General features: G+C 35.1%; 1 protein-coding gene across 1 annotated transcript; it reads right to left on the bottom strand.

The window, feature by feature from the left end:
- Positions 1 to 389: 389 nt before the first annotated feature.
- On the bottom strand, positions 390 to 5,134 carry LOC134254983 (retinol dehydrogenase 7-like). Its single transcript, XM_062737522.1, has 4 exons — positions 4,655 to 5,134; positions 4,196 to 4,457; positions 3,733 to 3,893; positions 390 to 1,807 (listed from the first exon to the last, which is right to left on the bottom strand). Exons 1-4 carry the CDS (start codon positions 4,980 to 4,982, stop codon positions 1,608 to 1,610), a joined length of 951 nt encoding a protein of 316 aa, XP_062593506.1. The 5' UTR covers positions 4,983 to 5,134; the 3' UTR covers positions 390 to 1,607.
- Positions 5,135 to 12,774: the final 7,640 nt, after the last annotated feature.

Genomic DNA, 12,774 nt, shown 5'->3' on the forward strand with positions numbered 1-12,774 from the left:
TTCAAATTAATTAAAGATAAGAAAAATTCAACTTGAATCGAATCTATCTATAATGAAATTAAAGATTGGTTTATTTCATTTGAATCTAGGTTTAACTAAATAAAGATATGTGTAATTATTAATACCTGTCTTTAATCTATTTAGATCTAACTTTAATTCAATGATTTGTAGAAAGGTACAACTATTTGAAGATAGGAACAAATATTTATACATATGTTAATTTGGCGTTTCATAAGATTGGAAATTTTTTTCAATTGAAGTCACTCAAACGGTCGTTTACGTCATATTACATTTTGTAGATAGCATTGCGGAATGCACAACATCCACCTGTCGCGGTTGTACAATTTTATAATGGATTTGTGATTTGAACATATTTTATTGATTATACTTTACAATTGGGATTGGGCAAAAGTTCTAAAAACTTATTACGCCCTCTCCCTACATATACATTATACCAAACATATTTACATACATGGGTTTCTGCTTTAAATGAAATAACAATAATAATAATAATATATAATAATCAGAGTAAAACACATTCAATAGAATACATTTCATATATAATAGACATGCTGTATAAGATTTACAATTAGAAATAACTATTGTATCAACCAAATCGTCCTGACTTTTTAATAAAAGTTTGTACAATAGAAAATAGGTATTCATTTTCAAAATCATTTAACGATTTGTCTCCCCCAGAGTAAAGTGTGAGTATCGACAGTGTGTAATTTACCCATTCGCAAAAATTTGTCAAAAAATTCTTTCCTGGCTTCTGTATATTTTTTGCATGAGAAGAAATAATGATGAGTGTCCTCCACTCTTCCACAAGAACATAGTGGACTCAAGATTACATTACATCGAAAAAGATCGCTATTAAGCACACAGTTATGTCTAAGCCTCGTGTGTATTATATTTAAGCGTCGAGTTCCATAACTGAAGTAAGAGGGTGGCATTTGTTTATTGTTAGAAATAGACTTTTTAAAGATAGATAACGAGGGAGAATTTCTTACATTAAGGGGTAATGAGTTCCATTCTTCAATAACAAGGGGAACGAAAGTTGATTTGTAAGCTTGCAATCTGCATTTGGGTATGTTATAGTTCTGCGAGTTTCTCGTACTGTAACTTGATGAATTACATCGTAAGTTTGGGATTATATCAGTGAGATATTCAGGAACTTGGTTTTTATCAATTTTATACATTGTAGTTAGTCTGGTCTTTTTCCTTCTTACATGTAATGGTTCCCATCCAGTTTCAATATAAAGTGCATCTTTAGAAGCTAACAGAGTTAATCCTGTGACAATTCTAGCAGCACATAATTGTAAGTTTTCTAATTTTTCGCTGTCACCTATATTACATCCACCCCACACCAAGGAAGCATATTCTAACTGTGGCCTAATAAAGGTTGTGTACATGAGTGAAAGAGTTTTTCGTTTGACAACAAATTTAAGTTTTTTTAACAAGCCCAATTTTTTATATGCATTGGCTAATGGATAATGTTTCTCTTCTATAGTAACGTGTCATGAATGCTTTGTCTATATCCCCAGAATATCAAATGTTATATAAAAGGTACATTAAGCAGCGCCAAATAATGTGCCATAGCCCTGTGCTCATGGAGCTGACATTGCATAGAGTTTGTCGGGAATAATTTCGGGAAAATGAGAAAATGTCCAGAATATTGAAACAGCCCCTTTTCCAACAGGATATCTATACCTTGGATAGCGCGCAAACAGTGCATGCTGTATAACTTTCGTCACCTTCGTTAAGTCAGGATCGCCAAGAGATTGAATTTTCACGACTTCTGTGTGCCCTGTAAGAATACATGATGTAGTTAAGTATTTAAAGCGGCTTTAAACTGTCTTCTTTTCCCTTCAAATGGAAAAGGATTTGAATTAAATGTAAGCATATATTTTTAACTTACTTATCTGTATCTTGAAATGTTTTTCTTTAAAATAAAAAAGTACTGCTTACGTTGTGCCATTCTAAACTGAACATTATGCAGCCTGTTAATAGGCGTTTAACGAGACAGTGAATTAAAGAAGTTGAAAGAGCCTGTAACAACATATCAATCATTTTAAAATTGATCATACCAAAAATAATATGAGCATGTAATTAGTCTTAAGACATTGCTTTTGAAAGTAAAAACAAGAAACCCATGGGCCTTATAGGTCACCTGAGCATCATGCAACAACTTTCCAATGATTGAATTTGTTTTAAACTAGACGCCATGGGATTCACAATTTTGAAAAAGGGAAAATTGCATACCATGACCATACACGTAGCAATTGCTAAGTTTGGTAACTTAATACCTATAGGCAGGGTAGGAGAACAAAAAATACACTTCAACTGATAAGTATTATTCAGCAATAATCAGTGGTGCCCCTACCACACATCAATCCCTGAGTCCCTTGGTCCACATATTGCACAAAAGGCACCCTTGCTTATCAAAAATATCTATTTCTGATTCATACCAAATAGCAGATTTCAGAGACTTACATGTATATCATGTTCAGTATATAAGTTGAGACCCCTCTATGGTACCCCTGACCCAGGGTCCTTGAAATTCACAATTCTGGAAGAAGGGCCCTTGCTCATCATAGTTATATACTAGGTAGTTCATTTATTTAATATCCAGGAGCAGAGAAAAAAATTCAGAGGTTTTTATGTATTTTCACTATATTAGCAATAGGGCCCCGCCCTAACACCAGAAATCCTGACCTGGGGCCATAAAATTCACAATTTTGGAATAGGCATTCTTGCTTAACAGAATTATGTACTTAGTTAGTTTTTTTATTACCCAAGAGCAGGGAGGAAGTTTTCAAAGAACTATTGCATTTTTACTATATAATCAATCGCGTCCCGCCCAGCACTAGAACCCTTGACCCGGGGGCCATGAATTTTATATAATCAATGGAGCTCTGTCCTTACACAAAGACCCCTGGTCCAGGGGCCTTAAAATTCACAATATGGAAGAGGCACTTTTCCATGTCATACATATGTATTTAGTTTATTTAATATCCAAGAAAGCAGGGAAGAATTAGTGTATTTTCACTTTATAATCAATAGAGCCCGCCCTTACACCAAAACGCCTTACCCTGGGGCCTTTACATTTACAATTCTTGAAGAGGCACTCTTGCTCATCATAACTGTGTATTAAGCTAGTTTATTTAATACCTATGAGCAGAGAAGAAGATTGTCAAAAACTATTGCATTTTCTTTATATCATCTGTATAGCCCCGCCCTAGAATATCATCTATATAGCCCCGCCCTAGAACTAGAACCCCTGACCCTGGGGCCATGAATTTTCACAATTATGGTAGAAGACTCAATACTTATTATATTCATGCCAACAGTTTGACTGCTTGATTTCGAGAAGTAAAGAAGAAGATTTTTTAAATATTTCATTTATTTTAATGGTTTTGGCCCTATGGGTCCAGAGCGACAAGGACAATAAAATTCCCGATGTTTGTTCCCCTTTACCCATAAATGCCGCATATTAAATTTTGTTGAAATTTGTTTAGTGTTTTCAGAGAAGTAGCTGAAAATGTTCAAATGTAAACACACGACGACGGACGAAAACGGAGAGCAATAGGTCACCTGAGTGACCCAGGTGACCTAAAAATCACCTATTCAACTGATTAATTTCAATTAAGTGGTAACAATATACCACCCCGCATTCATTTTTTTTATCATCATAATAAATATTTTTCATCATTAACAGAGCTAATACTTTACCCATATTCACGCTCTTTTCGCCATAGAAGTCCTTGACCTCCTGTGGAAGGTCATCAAACGCTTTACGTAGACGGTGAGTGGCGTCCGCCGGGATGATGTTTGTTTTGAACCCACTAGGCTGTATGATATGAGCCGTCACCCCGATGTTATACATCTCTCTTCTACAGTAAGATAAATCATATGAACTGTTCAATATTTTGCAGAAATAAATGTTACATTAAGGAGGCTGGGGTTCAACAATTTAACTATCAGATATTACTAATTTTCTTTTAGATATGATATTTTTAACTGACAGCTATCATTTGGCAAAGAAAAAAATTCAAATTCTTGAGTTTTTAAACTAGTTCTTTTTTGTATATCTTTATATCTCTATTTCTAAAGGGATCAAAATAGTCTGCAAAATGGCCACAACCATCCAGCCCTCAAATGTTAAGTGTGTTTGATTTAAGGATATCTTCTTCACCTTAACGTATCTGTGAACGATTCTAAGGCTGCTTTACTGATGTTGTATGGCGCCAGTTTTGGAAAGGCTAACATGGAAGCAATGGAAGACATGTTGACAACCCGCCCTCTAGACTGTCGAAGTAGAGGGAGGAAGACCCTTGTCATTTCGATGACACCATACAGATTGACAGCCAGGGTTTTCTCGTACTGTTCTTTAGCTTGCCATTCTAATGGCGCTGCCAGTAAAAAAACACCTGCATTGTTGACCAAACCCCAGAGCACTGTGTAAAAAAGAAACGGAGGGCCCCATGTATTGGAAGTTTAAGAATTGTATAATACTTAAGAATTCACCTAGCTTATAATGCATAGGTACAAGTACGTAGCCCGTATAGCTCTATAAATTAATAAAAACACGTAACCAGGTAAAAAACATACATGTACTTAAATTCATAAATAAATAAAACACATTAAAACGTACGTTCATTTCCAGCGATTTTAGTCTTAACCAGTTTAACTGCATTTTGAATGGATTCCTCTTTTGTCACATCGAGGCGGAAAACGACGGCTTTAGAGGAACACTTCTCCAGGAGCTTTTTCTCCCCTTCTTCAGTCAAACAGGAAGCGAATACTCGAATTCCTCTTTTGTCTAGCTCTTGTGCCAGCAGATGTCCGAATCCCGTATCACACCCTGTTACCAAAACACACTTATTCTTTGTGTCTAAGTAAAGTGTACGCATATACAGCTCAACCAACTTTAAGACAAAAAATAACACCACTAAACACCCTAACAGTGTTAGTAAGTCCATGTTAAATGATAACACAAAATCACAGGTAAATAATTAAAATTACTTCCAACGCTAGATATTTAAAAGTTATTCTTTGCATTTTTTTTAGCTCAAGGTGCATGACTGAACAGCAATGTGCAATGTGATGTCCTTGAATGCAATTTACAGTTACAAGGTTTCAAGTAAATAGGCCAGACCTGTGTAGGGTTGATCTGAAAGTAGTGTCACTGCTATAAAATCTTTAAAAAATAAAATGTTAACAAAGAGAATTTTACTTATACCGCCATCTCGTCAAATACAATGAAGCGCATTGAAGTGGTAAAATTTTCCGTTTGGATGAAACGTTCTGAGTCATGTTTGGAACGTCAATGATAACATAATGACACGCCCATATTTTTAGAAACGAGAAGGAAATATTCGTCGTAATGTTTTAGGATACCCAATTATTTGCGAAAAGCAATATAAGTGACACTGAAATGAATCTTTAAAAAAAATAGAAGAGAGAGTAAGAGACTCCCCGCTTCTGTAAAACTTAAATTGCAACGAATATGTACATATTTTTTAACTTATCATGTCTGTTTAAGTTACCAGAACACATGTTTCGGTCGAACACGTGTTTACTCGGTGTTTATTTAGACCGTCAATTTGATTGGCTATTATATTTTTGGAAAACCTGTTCAACAGGTATTCGAATAAACAAATTGACTGTTTTATCCATTTCTAAAGAAATGGGTGTGTCCTAAGATGACAATAAACGTTCTAAAGATAGCTCAAAACGTTCCATTCGAACGGAAAATTTTACCACTTCAATGCGCTTCATTGTAATAATACCAGCTCTCGGCCGAAACCAAACGAGTGCGTTATCCTAGGCGGGGACAAAATGTTCCTGAATAGAGAGGTCCCTTTGTAACTGCGTACACCCATGCAGAGATAAATAGACAACCTGCACATCAGCAGCGGCAATGCAGAAAATTAAACAGAATAATAAATAAACACAGAATAAATGTTGAACAAGTAATTCGAGAAATGAAATTGTTCCGTGCCATAGGCACTTTGTTGAGGCATCCAAAGTACAAAATAAGACAAACAGTCAACATTTGCGCTGCTTCGTCATGTAGAAGAAAACAAATGATAAATCTATACTAGAATTAAATGTGTCTTTGTATTTTTTTGTCACGGAAAATTACATAAAACTCCTTTTTAAAAACTTTTTATACGACCCCTTATATATCGAAGTACAGAGTACGAGTCCGAGCTCGTTGCATCTATAAAGATAAAAACGATATTAAGTTTAGGCTATAATCGCTGCATGACAAGAATGTTACCAGATGTTATTACAGCTAATGTACTTTAAGGCATTCAATTAATCCATCTGCATATCTTTCTATCTTCTTACATGTTTTCTTTTTAATAATCTTTACTGCCATTTCACAAAAATCAGCATGCATTACAAGAGGTTTTTTTTTGAAAGATATCAATTGTATGATAACTATTCTGGGATGATTCAAAGAAAAAATATACAGGGGTTATTTTAAAAACTCAACATATATCATAGATTTTTTAAAATCCAAATTGTTTAAGATGAAGTGTACTATACACCATATATAGATATATAATTACAGTAAACAGTTCCTTCAAGAATTGCAACTCTTCAAAGTCATCTATGTAGAAAAAAAAGGTTAGACTTTTAAAAAAGTCGGTAAATGTACAAATCTCGCGGGATTTCGGGGACAATCGTAACATAAACATGTAAACAATATGTTGGATGTCGTTGAACAAATCCTAACAAAAATCCAATGAATCATTTTATTGTTGTGGACTTTATATGCATCAAGAGTAGAAACGAAATTATCAAAATAATTATATATTTGAAATATTAAATTTTCAAGGATTTAATTCTTTACATTACCTTCGGAAGCTAATTGAAAGTGGGGTTAAAGTGAAAGAGAAAAAAAATTCAAAACTTAAAAAAAAACATGACAAACAAAAGGGGGTGTCCATTGTCCAAACACGAAAAAAGGGCGGGGCTAAGCCCTTCCCCGGTTCAGACGACTATGGTTTACATGTATGTCGCATATTAAGAGAATTAATTTTCTTCCAAGATTAGTACATTATTCCGTCTATCTCTCGCTTTAGTAAAAAAAAATAACTTTCAAAAAACCTTTTTCACCTTTTCCCGTAACTTTCCCACTTATGAAGTAGAAAAAAAAAAGCTTTTTAGGCATATAAACAGACAGATTGTACATGTATATGTTTCACAAAAGATTTAGACGAAATTGTAAAAAAGAAGGAAATATTTTAATCCATCACTAAATACATGAAGTTTATTTTTCAAACAAATAAAATCAAATGAAGAACGTTGAAATACGGAGTTAATATGCTTTGGGAGTGCACCTTTACGGACGGAGGGATTTACCGATTGCATGATGTTCCAATGTTTTGTGTCCCAAATCGGAAAACAAGTGGGATGCAAATGCAGTGATCATCTGTCACAACCGGAGAATCCAACATAAAGCTGCCTATCTAAAGAGAACAGACTCTGGTGTCGTGGTGAACTATTCAGACAAAATATGATGCGTGTATTTTGCTATCTTAAAGCTATAGACCCAGTGGAAAAGTTCACAAGAAAATATGGGCCACAGCAGAAATGTATTATTGCATTAAGGAAAATGTTGAATTTATCAGAGCACATTTGCAAAGCTTCAAATATGATGATATAATTTTATGAAACTGATAGTTGCTATTTTCTGAATTATACTGAATCCATTTTTTTCATTTTGCATTAAACAGTGAAATTAAACACGTATTTTATGAACTTATTCTAATATACTTTATGATAATTGACATGTTCAATTAATTCTGCATGAACTAGTGTTAAAGATCACAGCCCTACAAAATCATTTTTATTGTTGTTCTGTCATACTGTCCGGAGGGTAGAGGTTACAGTATTTAAAGTTTTTTTTAAACTAATCAGATTTGACAATTAAGCGTGGAAGTAAAAAAATATGTAAAAAGTTACAGTTACTTTTTAACCAATAAAAATGTTCAGTGGGTATAGCTTTCCATGAATTTCCCAACACGTGACAACGGGAAAGATAGCAGAAGGGACAAGGGGGAGGGGCCATCAGACTCTCCAAAAATGATGAAATCGAATTGATAGAGAATGCAAAGCAGAGAATTGAGCTTGGAATTGGATTTACAAATTACTGTTTTCTGCAATGTGCCTCAGAACTGGCAAAGAGAAGAGGCAGTAAAATCAAAGCTACAGTGCCTTCGGAAATGTGGTGGCGAAGGCTAAAGCGGAGACAGTCGAATTTTACACTTCTTATCCCAAATTGTACCAGCTCTGTTCGGCATAAGACCATGACAAAGGAACAGTTAGACAAATTCTTTTTAAGTTTGGATGAGATATACTCACAAAACCAACTGCACAACAAAGCTAAATCTATATGGAATATAGGTGAAAACGGCATAAGTATGTCGCAAAGTGTTGGCTCAAAAGGTGCATAAACTGTGCAGGGAAAGCAGGTTCTAGAGAATAAGTTACAGTTATTTCTTGTGCTAACACTGAAGGGTCTACAACTTCTCCGCACTTTATTATGCCGGGGAAAACAAACTCTAAGATCTCTACAAAAATATGGCAATGAGGAAATTTTAAAAAGGATCAGCTATAAAATCTGCCAATTTTTCTATGTCTTGAAGTGAGTGGACCAAAGATGGGATTACCAAACTGTGGTCTGAAAATGACAGACCCCAGTTGCTAGCTGTTATAGTATGCGGTGGACAAGGATCCCACAATAACATAAAATTTATTACATGAACAATAGGCAATAATAGTATTGTGGTAAAGCTTCCAAGCCACACAAGTCACTGGACACAGAACCTCAAAATGTAGTCTCAGGTTTCAGAGCCACTGGAATATTTCCTCTTCTTTGTCCACCTGCAATTCCACCGGAAGTATTTCTCCCAGGAAGGCTTCACGACAAAACTGTTAATCATACAACTTCCCAAGCACCTCAAGAGCCTCTACCCGATGTTACAGATAAATCATCTGAAGGGATAGAGCAACTGCTGGTGATGCCATCCAATGGTCCTTGTCTGCCTCTTGTGGAGAGTAGAACATGAGGAGGTTCTTGTGTCACTTGACCATGTTTGTTGACGACTATGCACCTTATGAGATCTTTACGGCTGAATATCGACACAATCAACAATATTCTTCTTAGTGTTCCCATTCAAGAATCTTGAACTGATCTGCAATTGGTGGTCAGAGATGACGGCACTTAACAGCTGACTGGTCCATCTGATCCAACTGAAACTGCCTCAAAAGTTTACGAAAGTGTGTGTGATCTTGTCATTTTGGCCACTCGTAATATTACAGTGCAGCTAGTAACTGCAGATATACATGAATATAAAAGATTTTTCAAAGAAGTTTACATATAGAGGGCGACTGTAGCAGACACTACTTACTAAAGGAAAATGTGCACAGAAATGAGTCACTCCGAGGCTTTAAACTTAAACGGTCCTTCTTCAATCCATATTCTTTAATGATTTATCATATTCTTCTACTTAACTCTTGTTACAGCTAATTTCATAACTATTTAAAAAATAAAATTTTAGGGCACATTAAAGCCCAAACTGTACCTTCTTCTTTGTCTTTATACTATTAATTCTTCAAAATATATCAATTAAGGTAGACTAGTACAAAACACCCCTGGATTCTGTTTTTACTCATTTCTTTAAAAATACTGGATAAAAAAAGAATAATTGTATTAATATATTGACAACAATGAATGACCCTTGTAAGAAAAATAACAAGTTTCGGCATGATTGCGTCATATTTTGAGAAAAAATCAGAGGTCACTTGGGAGCTTACATTTTGGAATGGGTTTACGCTATCTAAGTGCAATAAACACGCATGTAACAGTCTGATATAAAATAAAGTGTAACCTTTGTTCAATAAATAGTAGAGGGCTAATATTTGGACACACATATAAGGAGTCTCCGGTCATAACAAGAGGTCAAAGTTCAAATATTGTGACGTCATCAGACCTGTTTACCCATATCGTTGTTTCTCAGTAATTTTGATGAAATTTGTCCGCGAGATTTTGCATTTGCCAGTGAGATTTTATTTTTCATTGATTTGACATATATTTATGGAGAAAGACCGTTTTTCTGATTACTAAGTTGCCGGCGTGGTAGAATGGTTAGAGCGTCTGCCCTAGAGTCGCGAAGGAAGGTCTTGATCCTTACATCGAGCGTTCGGATCCAACTGTGGGACTTGGAAACCGGTCCTTCGGATGAGACCGTATAAACAGAGGTCCCGTGTCGCAGTAGGTGCTGGCACGAAAAAGATCCCTCCCCGCTCAATGGCCGGAGAGGGTCGTTAAACAAAGTACAATCAATCAGTTTGATTACTTAAACGAAAGAGTAAACAGGGCTGCGTCATATACTGAACCTTTTAGTTTTTTGCCATTGAGATTTTTTAATTGCCAAAATATCAGAAACCAGCGGGTCAATTTTCTTTATTTTCACACATTTTATTCTGGGATTCATTTAAATCATTCTGTTAATTTTTTCAAAAATTGAATTATATATTTTTTCTTAAGAAAACTTTGAGTGCAAGATATTTACATGTGAATTTTCAATTCCGATGCTATACATTTGAAATGGTTAGAGGAGTTACCTCCCGTTACTTGTTTAAATTATAATAGTTAATAAATGTAAATATTGTAATTAATTGGTCAATTGTCAAAAGAATTATACAAGTATAAATGATTATTGATTTTAAGTCAGACAATAAGAATTGTCTAGTCTTAAGAACGTTAGTTTGTTATATTTCATTATCGCGATATCTGAAAACTTGTGAACATTGATTAAATTGGAGTACAAAGAGTAGTACAACCAACTGGTCTGTGTCTGCTATCTGGTGCATAAACCACTAGGGGTCTGCTATTTGGTATGTGCAACTTGATAGTTTCTAGTAGAGAAACACCGACATCTTACGAACGAACGTAACTCGCCCTAACTTCCCGTATCTCGATAGTTTTCTCGGGACCAGTGATTGCACCCATATAAAGTTTAAAATCGGAAGAAATAAGTATATGTGTAAAATAGAACGGATAGTGTTTTAACCACTTTGTAATTGAAAATTGCTCATGTCAAATTTATTGTAATCACTTACAATGTTTTAAAAAAGCGAACAAATGGAAGAAAATACACCATAATACTTTAAACGGATTAGGAAACACGTTTGTCATGCGTCAGTTATTTAACGTTTACAAACTACTCGTAGTGTGTCCCTTTTTCATATGGAGAAAGGTTACTTTTTACAGCTAGCTTTAAAAAAAGTCCGTGCAATCAGGTAAATAGATAGCGCGCTTTATAAAGTGTCTTGTATTGAGATCTAGAGAGAGAGAGAGAGAGAGAGAATCTTTTTTTATATTTATTAAAAATATCACTTCAAAGAAATAAACGAGCATTCATGGTAAACAGTATCTTCTTAGATGTTGTATTAAATGGGGATCTTAAGTAAATTATCTTAGGCTGCTTTTATTATTATACCCCCGCTCCGAAGGAGAGGGGGGTATACTGTTTTACCCTTGTGTGTCTGTCTGTCTGTCCGTCTGTCTGTCTGTGTGTCCGTCGTAAAAAAAAAAATTTCGTCACAGTTTTCTCAGCAACTACTCATAGTAGATGCTTGAAATTTTAACACAATCTTCTCTGAGGCATGCCATATGGTGGGATACATTTTTGTTTAAATCGGATGTCAACTTCCTGTTTGTCTGTGCGTCTGTCTGTTTCATACATAACAAATTTTCGTCACAGTTTTCTCAGCAACTACTCAATGTAGATGCTTGAAATTTTAACACAAACTTCTCTGAGGCATGCCATATGGTGGGATACATTTTTGTTTTAATCGGATGTCAACTTCCTGTTTGTCTGTGCGTCTGTCTGTTTCATACATAACAAATTTTCGTCACAGTTTTCTCAGCAACTACTCATCGTAGATGCTTGAAATTTTAACACAATCTTCTCTGAGGCATGCCATATGGTGGGATACATTTTTGTTTAAATCCGATGTCAACTTCCTGTTTGTCTGTGCGTCTGTATTTTCATAGCAGTTTTCTCATTGGCTATTCATAGCAGATGCTTGAAATTTTATTGCCGACTTTGTTGAGGCATGCCATATGGTGGGCTTAATTTTGATATGAATCTGATGTCAACTTCATCTGCCTGTAATTGAACTTGTGTAAACAGTATATTAACATGATAGTGCTTATTTACATAAGAGCGGGGGTATTGCTAGTGAGCATTGGCTCACAGATTTCTTGTTTTATAAATGTAATAGGCAAGAATCAAGCAATTTCAGTTGGGGCGGGGGTGGGGGGGGGCACAACCAAACAATACCTTGGGAAGCCAAAATGAAATGTTTTTTTTATTGAGGGGGCACAAGTATACAATAGCTAAGTTTTCTTTAATATTACACTGTTTATACACTGAGGGGGAGGGAGGGGCTTATCCCGAACCCCTCGACCCTGTTCCTATATACGAACTTGTGTACATGATGTATATCTGTTTATATATGTGGATTATAAAAACAGCTGAAAATATGCATTTATGTAGGGTGGTGCATTTTTTTAGTAAAGTTCTTTTCTTTGTCTTAAAGTTATGCTCCACTATGTCATTGTTTGTTAACCATGCATTTATCGTCAAAATATAAAATTAGAAGATACACTTTATATACTTTTGACCACACACAGAGTTATTTTGTCCGAAGGTCCAATATACATATAACCAGAAGTCTCTGTCGAGA

The sequence above is a fragment of the Saccostrea cucullata genome, unplaced genomic scaffold (genome assembly GCF_032062105.1).
Source record: "Saccostrea cucullata isolate Sc308-1 unplaced genomic scaffold, CSIRO_AGI_Scuc_v1 ctg4425, whole genome shotgun sequence".
Lineage (NCBI taxonomy): Eukaryota > Metazoa > Mollusca > Bivalvia > Ostreida > Ostreidae > Saccostrea > Saccostrea cuccullata.